General features: G+C 41.3%; 1 protein-coding gene across 4 annotated transcripts in view; it reads right to left on the bottom strand.

The window, feature by feature from the left end:
- The window catches only part of LOC138617436 (receptor-type tyrosine-protein phosphatase mu-like), a 160,025-nt gene that overhangs the window by 105,041 nt on the left and 37,233 nt on the right, over nucleotides 1-17,751 (bottom strand). For all 4 annotated transcript variants that reach the window (XM_069692471.1, XM_069692473.1, XM_069692472.1 and 1 more), the window contains exons 3-4: nucleotides 6,684-6,958; nucleotides 1,763-1,841 (exon numbers count right to left, since the gene is read on the bottom strand). In XM_069692471.1, the coding sequence (XP_069548572.1) occupies nucleotides 1,763-1,841; nucleotides 6,684-6,958 (354 nt within the window). The remainder of the gene's footprint in view (nucleotides 1-1,762; nucleotides 1,842-6,683; nucleotides 6,959-17,751) is intronic.

Here is a 17,751-nt window from a genome sequence, read left to right as displayed (position 1 = left end):
GTGGTCCTCTCTGGTATTGCAGCTTAAGTCACTTCCACATCGGCCTCATTTTTCAGAGCCGGAAGCTACGTCCATTTTCGCAATCTACGATCAGAACTATGTTTTCGCACTGTTAATCACTCTTGACTTAAAATGTATATGTTAAATTGGAAAACTGAGAAAGTACTGAACGAATACACAATACACTTTAGTGCCAGAGGCCAGCAGTTTTGTGAGAAACATTCCGCACAAAATCTTTAAAATAAGATGCCACAGGCCAATCTTACACCTAATTAAAGCAAATTTCTGCTGTCTCTTAAATGCATTATTTCTATGATTGAGAAGATTTTTTCAAAAAGCATTATTCTCTTTTCCAACTTTTTCGCTCATTATCAGCATGTTTACTAACTAGGATAGTCCACAGAAACTAACTTATGTAGAACATTTTTGATTAGTACCGCTATTCTGCATAGAAAAATAGGGCAATTCGGCGAGCGACCTTGATACGAAACATAACCAAATCTCTAAAGACTTGGCAAAAGCTAATTCTATCACTTTCATCATCAAGACGTTCACTTCTACTTAATATTTTACAGCCTTGTCTTTGAACTGCACCTCCTTTAACTTTTTTTTTTTTCCTTGTCAATCCATCCAGCGACAAACAGACAAATCTATTTTTCCTCATCGCTTATGTCTTCTTTAATGATGGAAGGAGGGGCAGACCACCCAGTGGCATAATCACACCTTCGTGCTAGATATTCCACATGGTCTTATAAATAGAAAATGAATTGGCTGCGCTACGCTGAGGAGCCACTCTGATCACTTTGCTTATCACTCAAAGAAACTCCAATTGCCACCGAGTGGGTTATTGATCCGCTCACACGTACACATTTAAACACTGACCACGTCGTGAAGGTTGCATTGATTTACTCCAATACATTTATATGCAACACCTATTGCTATATAAATCCATCTTATTGACATAACATTTGTAGGAATTCAGCCACTTTCAAATGGTTAGCAGGTCACTAGAGCCTCACAATCGGAGCTTGATACTTCAGCTATGAAGCGCAGAGTAAAGTATAAATCAATCGATGAAAACCCGTGTGGTATTGATTTAGACTTTAAAGTGTGCAGTGTGAAAACTTCTTAGTATAAACTTAAATGAGGTGCCATATGGATTAACATGAGTCTCAAAGAATAGACACGAGGAATACTAAAAGAGACTTCTTCCTTCTGCTGCCAAAGCAGCAGCCGAGCCCAAAAACCTAAAGCTGAAAAAAAAAATCCTAAATATGCCGGTGATTACATGTTCATTACCTCTGTAGTGCACTCTGAAGTGCTCGTACTTATATTCAGTAAAGATGGCAGATCTGCGAACAGATGTTGATGAGATACTTTATTGAATCTCCTTCAGGGAGACAAAAAATAGAGTAATCCAAACAGAAGAAGCGGCGTACTGTACTGAGATTTGTTTCTCATCCTTTTTTTATTTTTTTTTTGTACAGTTTTCTCCCATCTCTCAGAGGATATATTTAACACAGCCACTCCGACATTATATCGCGAGCACACTTCGGCGTGTCAACTGTATGCTCGTAAATCTTGAGGGAGCTGGGAGGAGGCAGCCTCACACTTGGATTGACTGTAGCATATTCTTTGAAGGCCCTTTGGTTGACTGGGAGGCCTTGAACAGAACAACGATACAGGTATTTGGGAGGGTGTCATGGAGAGGACAATGACTGTTTGATGATATTCTTTTATGGTGAAGGGAAAAAGGACTTACTGCACTGGTGGCCCTGGACCACGACGTCTTTGATGGCCAGCATGCCGCGCTGCCCTGAGGTTACGGCTTCAAACACAATCTGAGGAGGAGAAAGGAGACTCATAACGCCAGTGATAAATGGCCGCATGTCTTCAAATGGCACCTGAGAGCAGCCGTCGGCGTGCGCAGGGAAGTCCGGCTCCTTGCTAATGCGCTCTGCTCCTTCGCCGGGGCTGCAGCTGGTGACACAGCTGTGGGCCACTGACATTATTTCCACAATATGTCACGGTTGATAGGTGTTGTGACATGCAAGTGTTAAATTAAGTTTGAGCCTTGAGACGATTAGCACACAGTCTGTGACAAACACAGAGAGTATGAGGGGTGAGACAACAAACATCGGTGCAGTGGTTAAAAGGACAATTCCGCCCAATTTCCCTGCTCACTCAACTACATCTTAACATTTTAATTTCTACTTGCTCAGATTCTGCCTTCGCCCCAACCCAATGTTCGTGAATGGAATTGTGTTTGTAAAAATTAAAAAGAAAAAAAACAAGATATATAATATATACAAATTAAAATATATATAAAAGCATCACCTCTTTCAAAGATCAGGTTGCACCATCTACTTGTAGCTTCATCATCAAGTTTGCATGTACCGTCTACGTTTTTATTAATGCTTATTTTCAAACTGTTGATTTAATTAATTGGGTTGCACCATTAAAATTGAATGGCTTACATGGCATTAGGTGGTTGCTAGGAAACATTAAAAAAAAATCTATTCACATATTTGTGATCTTAATGTTTAGATTGGGTTAGATAGACTGTAAATATGTGTCAGCCTGAAAGCTTGTGTGCGTTCAGGTGGAAAGGGAAACTACTCAGAGGGGAGAGCATGAGCGAGACCAGGTGAACAATTACAACAAAAAAAAACAATTGCAGAATTGTTTATTATGTATTTAACTCTCTCATATACTGGAGAAAAAAATTAATTGAATTATTAATTCTTTAAATTTAAAAAAAAAAATGTGTTAATGGGAAGTCACTGCAGCATCGCAACATGGGATATAACTTCCAGATAAAGAGGGCAAAGGATATACTAAACCTACCAGCCAAAGGTGTTGTTTTATTTACATTGTTTATGGAAACATGGACAAATATGCATTAATCAAAGTTATACAAGTAGTTCCGACCCAGCAATCTGACTGGTCAACTGTACATTTGGAACGTGCTCAAATAACCATGAAGCTTCACACCCTGTTCATCACTAGAAATATCACCCCGCCTTCTCAATGGGAATATATAATTGGAATTGAATTTCATATAATATGCAATATAATGTTGTTTTACTTGTTATAGGCCCATTAGACAAGACTCATTTGGCGAAATTGGGTCTCGTTTGATCCATTTTTGTCGCTCCGAGCACCCGTACCGTAACACTACGGATAGTCGCGCACTCATAGCGGCGGTTCGCTTGACCGGCGATGTTTCAACACGACACGGTGCTAAAACACATGACTCCATTCATACCTTCTTTCAGCGGACATCTTACTTGCAACGAGATTGAGCGAGTTAAGCAGTTTAGTGTTTCTATGTGCTGTATTTATTCAGTTAAAAAAAAAAAAAAATCTCTAGAAAGCAATAAAACGGACTAGATCTCGTCTCTGTCGCTACGTCGTTACTAAGGGTCCTTACGGACCGCATCACTGTCGTGCCAATAATCACATTAGAGCACACCCTGTCATGTAATATTGCTTAATTAGAAGTGTTCTTTTAGGGTGAAATATACTGTTGCACTAACTTAACTAGCATGATTTGGCCACTTATGTAACATTATTGGCATAAATCTATTGTCATTTTATTTTTGTGAAATGACGCAACAAATTTGATCCATTTACATCAATATCAGTCAGCAAGTGTCAGATCCGGATACCATATTCCATTCCATATTTCTTGTTTTACTCTTCAGTCTAAACAGATGATATGTTGGCATGTGGGCAACTGGCTTACATACCGTAGGTATTGAAACTATTACTCTCTTGTGAGTTACTGAGTGTAAATTTTTAGCAACAACTACTGTGATCTTTTTGTAAGAGCTAGTTTGCGTTTAAATTTTGTGACAATCCTGGAGATTAAAACTCTGCTCAGATTATAACTACAGGTTAAAGTTTAAATTTACAAACATCTTGGGTCCTATTACTCTGGATTTACCACAGTTTTCATTGGCACTGATTTCTATTAAATAAATAGTCCCGATGAAAACTGTGGATTCGGGTGGAAAGTAAAAACCTAAAAACCCTGAAAATGCATGCCACTGGAGGTAAATGTGAACATATCATATTTCACTTTAATACAAAATTAAAACGGCATCTCTTCCACGAGAAGGAACTGCTGCCTTCAACAGTTGCTCTGTGTCTAGCGTTACTAAGCTGACATGTTTGTTTCTATCTCTGAAAAGAGAAATGTGAGAATCAAGTGCAACTGTGCAGTGTAGGACTAGTATGACCCTATTTTAAGGGGCCAAGTTCTTGGGTAAAAACAAATGGCCCTAAGCTCTGACGGAGGGCGTGTCCCTGCATGATGCCAGAGTTATGTACTCCCTGGTCTGCTGTGTGATAAAAAGGGAAACAGAATGCCAGTCCCTTCCCAAACCCAGGGTGTGGTGCCGAGACCCATTACACCACACACGCTGCAGCTACACATGTTTTGCATTCCATTAACCCCTAAATATAATCCTGTATGTTACAGCCAATCATATATATTGATGGTAATGTTCCATGTATGGTGCCATCCAGAAACTTATGTCCCGCAAGCTCCACACAGATATATCTCTGAGATTCCTTTTGTAGCCGAGGAATGTGGAGGCGGGGATGGTTACCATTGTCATCTGGGAGGCAGGATGCCTTCAGATAAGGCTGTCTAATTATACATTTCTTTTTTTGTCTCATGAAATATGAAAGTGAATGTCTTGGGTGCCAATTATGGCCTCATTACAGGCTAATTTAAAGGAAATTAAAAGGCCAACCACTCCATATATCGCCACCAGACAAATGAACTGGCCCCCACACTCTAATTGAAATCCTTTGTTTGTGCAACAGACATCAGTCAGCCTGCCTAATAGCTGTGATATAATTGATTCCAACATCAATGATAGTGCAGTGCATAATTGGGCCTGACCCACAGAGCGAAAATATTCACACGGGACGAAGCTGTTGATGTCACAGGAAAGTTCACCATTCTCATTTGTCAGAGAGACAGACAGTGAACCCAATGTTCAGTGTCTACATCAGCGCGCCGGCGATCCCTGAGGGACACGGCTAAATACGACATTACAGCGGGATTGATTAGCTCTGCCATGGACTCTACTGTATTCAAATCAAGACAGATGAGTACATTTGGATTTTTCTGTCTCACTGTGCCCGAGGATAAAACAGGTTTTCTTCTCATGCACAAAGTACATATTTCTAATGGCATGTGCACAACATATAAAACGTATGAAGTGTTTTGCCCAATTTGGGAAATGCATGACAATCTCAATTAAAAGTTTTAGGGATGGTCTGACAGAAGAGTAATTATTAGAGGCTGAAAGGCTCTTGATGACTAAAAGCCTTACCGGTAATTAAAATATAATTTCCAAGTATCAGGTGGCTTCCCTTTGACAATTGCGTATGTTACTATGCAATTAAAGATACCTATAATTAGCGCCATGTTGTTAATTAGTGAAAATTTCCAGCATTGGTCTCTTGTCTTGACTGTGGCTAAGATCATTAGCATCCTCACATTTACCCGTGTTGTCAATTTGGATCTGGAACAAAGAGACAGAGCTTCCACTGGGGTTTGAAAGGCAGCAGATGATGGGAATTTCCCCGAGCACACTGGGAAAGCATCATATGGTATCTTTGGGTCTAAACACTCAACCTTTCTACACGCCAGAGATTTGCTGAAACATAAAATGTCAAAATGTCACTAATATGGAAATCGGTTTGTGACACAGAAGCAGCAGTTCAAGTGTCTGAACTTGCTGAAGCTGATCAAAACATTTCGTAACTTAAAACGAAGATCAATGACAGCGCTCAGACTTGGCTCACTTCTCAGCCACAAATGTCGGCAGGCAGGATGAATCCAAACGCAACAAGCTGCGAGGCAGACTCCTTCAGCTGTACGTCGTGAGCCAAACTGAAAACATTTGACCGGACTGGCTTTGTATTATCTCACACGAGGGTCATCTCCCTGTCAACAGCGAGCAGTTACTATTGCTGGAAGCTGCAGCACATTCTGTCCTGCTCAACTGTTGCCCCCCCCCCCCCCCCCCCGCCCCCACACACTCCTGTCTTCCTTTCGTCCATGTGCCTCTCATTAAACCTCCCGTCCTCCATTCAGCAGCAAAAAGCTCAGCGGTATCCCTTGTTAACTAAGTTATCAGAGTGGCGATGATGAGCAGGCAGGAGGACTCCCCTCAGCTCGACCGTGGACCGGCTCTGCCAGGCCATAATGAAATAATTCACCCAGGGACCATCTCCCATTGGGAGGTTAAGGGGTCTCTCTGCATCAATTAACATTTGTTGGATTCGTGGAACAAGCCTGGCGAAGACTAATAGCCAGGCATGTGTGAAATCACCTTGCCCCAGCCGGCAGTCATGTGCATTGGTAAGTGAAAATGAGTTTTCAGGATTGGAAAAAGCGAACGGGCTCCGGTGGAAAGGAGAGAGAAAAGATTACCATGGATACCGAGGTAGCCCGAGAAATCAATAATCTTAGGTGTTTTCAATGGGCTATTGTGGAATTGTTTAGGCCATCGAAAATAAAAAAAAAATTGTCTTGCTCCTCCCAGTGAAAAGGCTTTATGACTTTGGCCCAACCACAAAGACCGCTTACAATGAGCAACCCAGATTTGTAATGAGACGTTATGCAAAAAGACGGCTTGATTTCCACCACACGTCCTCACCTGATAGAAGTTGGGCCAGTAGGTGCTGATGGCCAGCTCCACCTGCGCCCAGGAGCGAGAGGCCGCACCCGACACGTTCCAAACGGGCATCCCCATGGGACTGTTGTTCTCTTTGATATAGACGTTCAGGTGACCCGGGTGGCTGTTGTCTCGGCCTCCTATGTAGTAGTTAAAGATGACGCAGTGGGTGTCGTTCTCCTTCAGCTGGGGCGTCAGCAGTAAGGCCTTCTGTCCTGCAAAGCGTCCGGACGTGTTCACCATCATAAAGGCTGAACCTGCAACGAGAGGCAAAATATTGTGTTGAACGGGGCTCATCCAACCACCGGTTCCAACACCGTGAGGGAAATACACTTTCAGAGTAAGAAGTCCTGCAAAATAGTATTAACTCTTGCAGTGACTTACAGTATACGTGTACAACTGAAAACCCATCTACGTGGAATGATAGGATGCCAAAATAAAATACAAAACTCTTTACAAAAATATTATTTGAAAATCTTTTGTTAAAGAGTTGATAAAACTGGTGATTTATCCTTTTTAGCCAGTGTTGGTCAGCTGGTTCAAACAACTACTGGATGAATCGCAATAAATGTCGGCACAAACATTCATGGTTGCCAGATGATGTATCCCTGTAACTGCTTGACTTTCCCATCTGTGACCATCAACAGGTTAAAATACTTTCTGGCCAAAACTAATGACATTTACTGGAAACTCAGCTATACTTTGTGTTTGATGTTACCTGCTAACAGACAACATTTTAAAAAGGTAAACTTCAGTTTTACCTGCGTCACATGAGCATATTTTCATTGCATTTTACTCAAAAGCTCCGCTGTGATATTAGTGTTTGGTATTGACTCTTACCGTTATTTTACAGGCGACACAATGTGGTCTATTACAAGTGTCTAAACATTTGCATGTTTTGAAAGTTGACGTGTGAGGATCCACCACCGGCTGACAAAACCTTTTTCCAACCCCGAGTACATTGTGAAAATTTAACTGTGCCGATTTTAAACGGTGAGATTCGGACAAAAACATTTTTTTTTTAAATTCACATAACATAACTAACATGTTATTATTCTGGGAGTACTCCAATCCTGTTGTTTTATAAGTTACATAAGACTCGGAACAACTTCGTAGTGCTTTAGGTAGAATAATTATGTTCATGTTAGTTATTGTACGCGAGCCTGTGTTTTCTCTGGCAGCACAACTTTGATGTCTTGATGTTTAAAGGCAAACCGTTAGAAACAAAACAAAGCGATCAGAGAATCAGAATATTAGCGGAAATTCTGAGGTCTAACAGCGATCATATAAAAAGGAATAATCTCATAAAAGTATGCAGAGAGCAGGTAAAAAACTGTTCCGAGAACTTTTCTATTAGCAGCGATGATTCTAGCTCGTGACCTTTGATGAGAAAATGCTCTTATCTTTGGATTGATAGAAACTCTCCAATAATTACCGTTCATCAAAACACAAAGGCATACCCCCCCCCTCCCAAAAAAAGGATACGGGATATTTGAGAAGAGTGTTTTTCCTCAATGACAGGGAGAAAGGAAATGATGAGAAATCAATAAGCTAAAATCTATTTGCCAAGAAAGCCCCATTTAGATTTTATCGCTGTGGTTCAATATTAAAGGTTAATCTAATTCTCTACCCTCTTGCCAATAAAACACAAGTGAGAATTATGATATTGGCAAACTTTCAAGGAGATGCAGAACACATCCTATTTGTCATCATCGTATTTAGCTTGGCTTGGTAATGAGATGGCACAAATCATAACAGCATTTGAAACACGGCCAAAAGAGACACAGTATATATTAAAAGATCTTTTTTTTGGTAGCGTGCCTATGATTGGGAGGCACATTTTGCTTAGAGGTGAGGCAAACAACCTGTAAGCAGACAGCTCTGCACCGCCGCATGCGAGGCAGAGCTGCAGTGAAGGTGAATCTCTGTCGTTAAATTTAACATGCGGTGATTCACTCAGATGTGGCGTTTAAAAAAAGGGTGAATAAAGTCAACTAAATCAGCAGCCTTGGTCCCCTAGTGTGTCAGCCAAACAGCCTCTCACGAAACCCTATTTGTTCCATCAATGACTCGAGCTTGCCCACTTGTCTTGTTGTGCTGCTCTTGTAACGCTCACCAATTCCATCTGCCTCCAGCTTCAGATAATGAGTGTGTGTGTGTGTGTGGGGGGGGGGGGGGTTTCTGTCATGTTCACACAATGAAATGGGGGGAGTGGAGGCGGAGGAGGAGGAGGAGGAGGAAGAGCGGTGAGCGGTGAGCTGTGATGACACGGAGTCAGCTTCGTCGGCTTTGTTTGTCAGGTACAGGCGAGTTGTTGTTTTAAATGATCTTAACGTGTTTTGGGTCAACAGGAGGATGATAACTGATGAGAGGTTGCATATCCATCCAGCACTGTGGTGAAACTATGAATGTGCCCGTGTTACATGAACGATGTGGGTCACAAATGAAGCAAGTGAGGATCTGATGTTTGGGCCAGGAAGTGCACTGTATTTCAATAATAAACTGAGGCTCAGATTTGGCCAAGACAAAAAATGAACTGACTGATAATGTTTAAAGAGTTGGTGTAAAGAGATTATTAATAAATGATATAATAAATATTAAATGTAAATCAACAAATGTGCTGAATTATTAAAGTGTAATTTTGATCCTGACAAAAACTAAATTGTAACTCCATGCCCATTCACTGGCTTTTTCTAGAGCTTTCAGCTGCATCTAATGGTCTTCATCAGTGGATGGCGCTTGCTCAGTTGTCATGGAGATAGCCAAGTTGTCATCACATAACTTCAGCGTGAAACTTCGGAACTTCGGAAAGCCAGAACTGTCTCCTTGACGACTGAGAAAAAAAAAAGAAATCACATGATGACAACTGAGATATCACCATGACAACGTAGTATACTATCGCTTGAGGAAAACTAGATGAATGATGCGATGGAGGGTTGAGAAAATAATTTGGTTTTTCAAAATAAATTCATAATTTCAATAAATTGATTTTAGAAAGTGTTTTATTCGTGTGTGCATTCATTTTTTTTTTTTACACGTGTGACTTACATTGCCTCTGCTATTTGCGGTTTCACTGTGAGTGTGTGTGTTTGTGTGTTAAAGTTCGAGTGTCATACAAAGGTCCATCATACCATCTCCCTGTTTATTGTAACAAAATGGACTTTTTAAAGTTGTGCTTAGCTGTTTGTGATTGTGGCTTTCTGATGTGAGGTATGGATTTTTGCTGCATAGCATGATCCCTATTGTTTTGATTTACTAATGTTAAAAGCCTACTGCTGTTCTCTAAAAGCTTTTTAAAATGTATAAATTCAGTGTTGAAGCTAATTATTTTTCCGGCTGTGCAGAAAGTAGTGTAAAGTACATGAAGAAGGGCAGGAGATGAGTCGACTTTGAGACACTTATTTGTCCAACCTCGATCAGGTGCCTCTATGTGGGAGCTCTAAGGTCTCTTTAATAACATCCAACCATCTGCTCAGATGCCCAAAACATTATTTCTTTTTTTCTTGTTTTTTCTTGTTTTTTCCCCTTTGAGGCATCAGCAACCCTTGGTGTGATGTGAACCAGCACTAATAATCAGTTGATGAATTGTTCAGTTGTAGCTCGTGTTACAAAGACAAAGATGCTGGCACCATCGCTTTCCACTATGATTAAAACAGGCTGTTTACTATTCATTTCAAACAGCCTTGTTGTGACAGTGTTGCGCGGGAGATTTATGCACAGCACTGGTCTTTATTGGTAATTAGAGATGAAAATATCAGATCCCTCAAGCTGCATTTGTAAAAAAAATTTTTTTACTGCTAGGTTCATAAAATATTAATGAAACAATAGGTACAATGTGTAAGAAGTCATTTCTTGTTTAATAATACTTAATGCAGTAGCCATAAATATTAAAGGAGATAGAAATACTAATGTAAATAGAGAATTTCTTCCTCGCTATCACGCAGGAAGCAGAACTGTCACAACAGGGCTGTGAAGTTCCCGTCACCAAATTTTGAGACCTACAAATTGTCCTGATTTGGGCCAGTGAAGCCGAACACAACAAGGCAGGGAAACTTTGTTCCTTTTCCTTATTATTGACCATCACGAAATGGAAGGATACAGTATTTCAAGTGACAGCATGCCACCTCGTCGTTCTGCCTACGTCACTGTCTGACAGAAGCGAAGTAGATGACAGGAGAACACTGATTGTCATTCAGTTTCTACGCTCTTCAAGCCTAATGACCACATACTCTGCAGGACCTGCTGCACCATGACAAGCTAATTAGCCAGCGAGACTAAGAGCAAATTATAATGACACTGTGTTAGTGCTGTGCTAATGTGCTAGTGATGCACCAGGGTGTTCATTCTCTCTCTCTCTCTCTCTCTCTCACTTCCTCTTCCTCCTTTTTTTTTTTATTTTTTATCTCTTGCACCTTAACAATGGCGTGTTCAAGACCAATTAAAAATAGAGAGCTCTCAGCACACTCTAAGCCTGTCTCTGCAACTCCGTAAAGGCCAGGGCTCGGCTATTGTCGAAGGTATTCAGGGGAACAGATTTATTATTATTCCAATGTAGGCCACCTTCACCTTCCATTACAATGATGGCTGAACATGGAGAACATGGAGTCTGGTGTGAAAAATGAATGAGCAGAAGATGAAGTGTTCGTGCTGCCGATGCTACATACATTGAAGTTGCTGTTCTTTGGAAATGAAGGGCACCACGCTGAAATAGAAATGTGCGACTTTCCTTATTCTGGAATATTTTAGTTATTATTAACAAGGATGCTGGGCCTGAAAAAGAGCTTCTGCAAAAAAATTTTTAAAAACAACATTTATCTACCCATATATCACTTATTAATACAATGATTATCAGGCAATTTATTGGCAGTAGCCATAAATTCAAAGGTGTCTCAAAATTTGTTCAGTTTTGATTTTGGCCATAGTCTAAAAAACAATTAGGCCGATGCGAAAAGTGCCTTAAGCTGTAATACCACAAGAGGTTGGCTTCAAAAAGCCTCCGGCGCTATAGACCTCCATTCAACTTGTCTTATAAAATTCAATTCTCAATTCAAAAGTCAATAAAATGTATTAAAGAGTTATTTCGGTTTAGCTAGCTAAAGTCGTTCCTACTTATAAGTTTCCTGGCGTTCCATCTGAAAATAATCCCATCATAATTATAAAAAAAAAAAAAGCTTCAAAAAGCTTTGTTTTGGGGGGCGTGTCTGTGTGATTGACAGACCTGAGGTGCAGTCAGGTTGCTGCTATTGGTGGACGGGACGTAGTATTGCCGTTCACAAACCAATGGGTGACGTCACTGTTGGTTGACACTTGATTGTGGCTCAATTTATTCCTTTGCCCAGTTCCAGTAGATTTCTCTAAACCATCATGAGAAAGTTGAATATCTGGTCAGCATTAGGGAGGTTGTTTGCAATCTAACAAGTGCCTTCTACTCAAATTTAGTCTTTTCCTGCAAGTGTGAACCCACAAATGTTCAGGTTCAGCAGGACATAAGTAATCCAAAATAACAGACTTGGTGGTTTCATGGTATTATGAGCAGTACAGACAGAACCTTGGACTCCAGGGGAAGGCTTGCATCAGGTTAATCCTTTACCCCGACAGCTCACTCAACTGCCAGAGCAGTTAGTAGTTGGACACAGCTTGTGTTGCTCCATATGGTCAGAAAAGTTCCTTCTGCTAAGAGACGAAGCGAGTGGAAAACTGGTAGCCACTAAGGACATTTTTTAATTAGTTTAGTTTGATGGCAAAAAAGTAACGACTGTAATTTGCTGATAGTCTAAAAAAGCATTGGACAGGATGAATTTCTGCTTTTCTGAAATAATCAAACAGTTACAAATGACAGCTATTCAGAATTTCAACGAAGTGACACGACCACATCGATTTCCTCACGTATTTAGAGTCTCTTTTTCAAATCATTGTAAAATACAGGGTTGGCGAAGTAGACAGACAATTGTCAGATGAATCCTTTTCTAACCCTCTTCTGTTGAATTTATTCTTCCTTGTTTGACGGCATAAATGTAAAACCCTTGAACCACGACTTTAAAAAGACAAAAGGACAATGATGTATGGTGTTGCAAAGGGTCCCAAGCAAATTGCTCGAGCAGCTGCATTTGTATATCTCCTTTTTAATCCATGGTTCTTAAAAAAGATAGGAAAGTCTTCTTAATGGGAAAACGGTCTGATATCGTTTAGTTTGCACAAATAAGGTAGTGTCTAATCGTAATCATCAAAGTCTATAGGTTGAAGGTATTTAGATTAATTATCGGTTGAGTGATGGTGTGAGCACAGGATATAATTTGCAATAATGACTTGCGCTCATTATTTCTCCTCCATTCAGGTCCTGAACTCTGTGAAAATCATTATGTGGGGGGGGAATCAGAATGAAGGGGCGCTCTTTAAACCCAAACCCTCCAGGTCTCATTTGCTAATAAAATTCACAGAGGTCACCGCCGCAGGAAAGCACGGGCGCCGCTTCGGAAATGTCAATGAAGACAGGGCTATTCTCACTGTCTGCTACCAATCAAAAAATGCTCTCACTGTGAGGGTTAGGCTGCTAATGTGAACAGCCGCGGCCTCCACTCAATTTTCCAGAACCTTTTCTGTGTCCTTTGAAACATGAAAGGAGCCTGATAAAATAACACTGAATAAGTTTGGACTCTCTATATGAAGGACCTGCCACGTTTCTTTGACGGAGTCAAACAGGTTCACCCAAAAACCATCCATCATGCGGAACACGTCACAGACCCGTCACTTCAGTCAGGTGGAACAACTGACCCTTATTATGTTCCCTGGAAGCATCCTTTGTTGCTGCGTGTCAATCAACAGCAATTCTTAATGGCTTAATATGTCATCTTAATATGCAGTACGCACTATTGGCGCTCCGCCGCAATAAATGGGTCATATAATGGCCCATTTGCTAGCTACAAACCCATTATACAACACGTGAGTCACCTACCATTAGCCTTAATTGTTCAAACCATGCACACTCAAGACACAGAAAAGATCCTTTATGCAAATATGTCCTCCATCATGACGGCGCAGTGTGCCGTCTTAATCCTGTTTATGGTGATGGCTAACCTGTTTGCTCGGACGGCGGGACATTTTTGTAACCCCACAAACTTGCTAAATTGAAAAATCGCAGTCTCTCGCACTCGGGAATTAATTCACGAATTGATCAGACGTCCTAATTTGCTGTTCGGTTTGGTCGCCTAATCATATAATGGGGTTTCTCCTTAACCTCGTAACCTTGCCAAACACCGCGCACGCATAGTTGTGAATGGCTCCAAAGCAATTAGCTTATTTTCGCAATGTGGTGCCCCTCCCTCCGCAACAGCAAATCCCATCTTTTGCTGATGTGATTTAAATTCTGATTAAATTTCTGACGTCCTTCAGTCGGTGGGTGTTCTCTCGTCTCATATTTTAAGTGGCCGGCCTTCTCCTTTCTCATCTGAACAAGCACACTCAGCGCCATAAACACTTGCTGTCCAGGTGAAGCGGAGGGACTTCCAAAGCCTCCGAACTGAGACGATCACGAAGGTGAACACTTTGACTTTTTTTAAATGATCCGTCTTATCCATGCGCGGCAGTCGAACTCCACAAAAGAGTGAGCTGCATTTGCATGAAGGCATTATGGACCTGACAAGACAGAACAAGAATGAGAGGAGATCACTGTTACGCTATGAAGAACCTCACTCTGCCAAATCCTTCGCCATTGTCTCGGTGTCATTATCGACCAAGGACGGGCCATCAAAACAAAGACCCCGTGCAACAGTGAGACAAAAACATTCAATTTCTCTCCTGCAACATATTTAGAGCGGACATTAAGAATAAAACAATAAGTAATTTAGCTGGAGCTGCATTTGCTATTGTGCCTGGCAGAATACAAAAACCCTAATTAATCTCCGTTAGAGGACCTTCTTTCTCCTCCTCTCGCCATTATTCCCCGGAACGAGTCTCGGGGGAGAGCCAGGGAGCAGCAGCCTACCATCAGAGAGGAGGCAGCCTCTGCACCAGCTGGGGCTCACTAAAAACAGCTTCCTTCTTAATGGCATCTGGACACCCCCAAAACCACACTGCTTAACTTCCCCATCAAGTTAGCTTCACCCATTCTTCAAAGAAGAAGAATCAGTTTCGAGACAAAAGTCTTTGATTTAAGTGTTGTAATTTTCCTATCAAATGATATGCAATCCAAGCCGATGCTCAGTTATTACAGAAGTGCATCCAGCTCCGTTCTCCAAAGCTGAATGAACATTGGCGGCGACGGTTGTATTATCAGCGTCCAGGACAGATGAGGCTTGTTGGTAATAACAGGACCGGCAGTGACAGTTCTGCCGGGGGTTTCTCCAGTTGGCTTGGGAGAGGAACACGCTGGGGAGTGCCCGAGCAGACGTGCAGAGCCTCAGAACTGGGCTGAACCGCTCTAGAAGGAGCCAAAGCATGCAATCAGCGCCACGCGGAGGGACAAACAAGGCGACTCTCCGTCCAGACATAGCAATTAGGTAGGGAGCAGATCGTCATAAACAACCAAGACTTTCAGGCACTGTTTGGCTCTTCTTCGTGTGACCAGCGGGCTTGTTTTTTTTTCTCTTGTTGCGTTTCATTTCACTTTTTCCGTTTTGGTAGTCTGATTTGCATGCCGGGATTGGAACTGGGCCAGTTTGGGCTTTGATTGCAGGACGAGCTTTGTAGGATGAAGGAGAGTCCACAGCAAGACTGACATCAAACTCCGCTTAACATCTCCCAGGAGTGAATTCTGTACACTCGCCACACAGCACCTTAATTCAGGATGCCTCGAACTGATTTCACAAACCTTTGATGCATATTTTTGCATGCATATACTAGCTAGTGTGCAGCTGTCAGGTCTGAATGTTATTAACCTCTAATAAAAAGAAAAAATCATATTGCATGATGAAGTTTTCTTAAAAAACAAACAAAAAAACAAAAACTTCTCTAGTTTTTAAGACTATCAACTTCTTGTGGCACTGAAGTCATAGACACTGCTTGGAAATACTGGAGTTTCAATCAAAGACAGACCGAAACGTCAATTCAGGACGACCCTGCAAAACTTGATTATGTTTAAGGACAAATTGTTCAAATCTAGTCCCAACATCCTTTAAATTTTAGCTTTATACAACATCTCACCGCAGCTACAATATGGCTTCAGTCAGGAAAGATTAGGGATAGGACAATCAAAGGTTGAGGGTAGAAAACAAATCTACGCCTCACTGTAGAACATTTGGCAGGTGAGGAAAAGATTGCAGGTTAAATGCAGGTCTGACATGCTACACCACTACGAACTCCCCACCCTCACTACATTAAGGCCACACAACTTCCTTCAACAGCACTGAAGGTAAAGTCAATGAACTTGAACGGTGAAGTGCAGAATCGTCCAAAATTCTAAGGGACTCTGGAATTGGAGTTTACATGAGAGCTAGATATCTAATCCTCTGAGGGGATTTGATCGGTAAACTCAGCGAGCGCATGGCACACCTAAACTATCATTTAAATCACACATTCACATTGACATTAAGAACATCCCTATTTGAACACATACGGCTCCGTCTACAGCCAATTTTAAAAAAGGTGTTTGAGGTAGCAATGCCTTCTGTTCTCTGTTCTGAGCCCATTTCAATTCCATTTCCATCCTGACATGCCAGGTAGGATAACAATCTGTTCTGAGAGTATGATAAGGTCGTTTTGTGAAGATTCATAAGTGCAGGTTGAGAGTAAGACAGCAATCAGAGGTGAGATAGCTTTTCCACCGGCGTGGCTTTCACCTAAATGCATTTTTACCCATCGACCTCCTCTCTAGTAGCCGTAAAACAATTTCACCCGTCAAGTGCACTACATTTCACATCCCTTTCGATGTGGTCAAAGAGGAGAGATTACAATTTTGCACAGCAGGTTGAGTGCTCACACTGTGAAATGGAGAAAGAGCTGCAACCTGTTAATTACGCACAATTCAAGATGCGCAGGTAGAAAACAAGCCGATCTGAAGTGTACTCAGACTAGGAAGCACAATCAGGGACGCCTCTTAACCAGACATGGGATTTTAATCAGATGTGTTAAATTTAGACCGAGCGCCGCTGTGTTAATTTGTAGGTCAAGGCTTTTCCAGATTTCACTGTAACCTTTGCCCAGCCTCCGTGTGTCCCGACATTAATCAATTGCGATGGAAAAAAGGAGACGCTTCCCCTCTGTGGAAAGTAATTTCTCCGGGGCAGTTCAACACGCATCATCCTGATGTGCACACTAAACAGGTCTGGGCACTGACTGTTTAAAATTAGTGAGGACCTGCTAATTAATTCCCCCTCTGTCACTGGGGGGCCCGATGCAATCTATCTGTGATGCAGCCTTTGTGAGATTAGGCGTCAGATAGGGGAGGAAAACAATATCCATTAGTTTGCAACGCTACCTTTGTTATAACGCCAAAAAAAGGGGGGGGGGAAAAAAAAAAAAAAACACGTCATTCCATTAGTCTAATTCCTTAGGTGCTTCCTGCTCAGTGGTGGTGATATCTCTGCATTTCAAATCAAATGAAAAGCGATCAATGGAACATTAAAGAGACAAATTGTGTGCGACAGACACAAAATGCAGGGAAAGCATTTTAATGAATTTCAATATGTGGCTGACGGATAGACCTCTTCAATTAAAATGGATCACAGTGCTTTGATATCAAATCGTGCTTTTGTCTCGGTTCATGTGACTGTCCCAAACATCCCATGTATCAGACACTTTTGTGGAAACGAGTTGCATCAACATCCCACATCAATAACAAAAGAGAAGAAAACAGTGTTGGAACTTGAGAGAAGAAAATGACAACATTGTTTTCTCTTCTAATGCGGTACGAGATTAAATAGTAGCACATGCACATGTAAGCTGTAATCAATATTTGTTAGTGTGGGACACTAAAGTGGTTTACATGGAGCCTTACAGTATATTCCAATTACAGTCAGACTTATAGCCTAATCAGAAAAATGTCTTGTGTGAACGTCTAAATCATCAAACTGAAATGGTCATTTGGTTATAAATTTTTCTTTTCCCGTTTTTTTTT

This window comes from Brachyistius frenatus, unplaced genomic scaffold (genome assembly GCF_029030835.1).
Source record: "Brachyistius frenatus isolate BFR_SWC_R1_liver_20210118 unplaced genomic scaffold, ASM2903083v1 Contig_12, whole genome shotgun sequence".
In the NCBI taxonomy this organism is placed as follows: Eukaryota; Metazoa; Chordata; class Actinopteri; family Embiotocidae; genus Brachyistius; species Brachyistius frenatus.
This window is presented reverse-complemented; position numbering and strand designations above follow the sequence as displayed.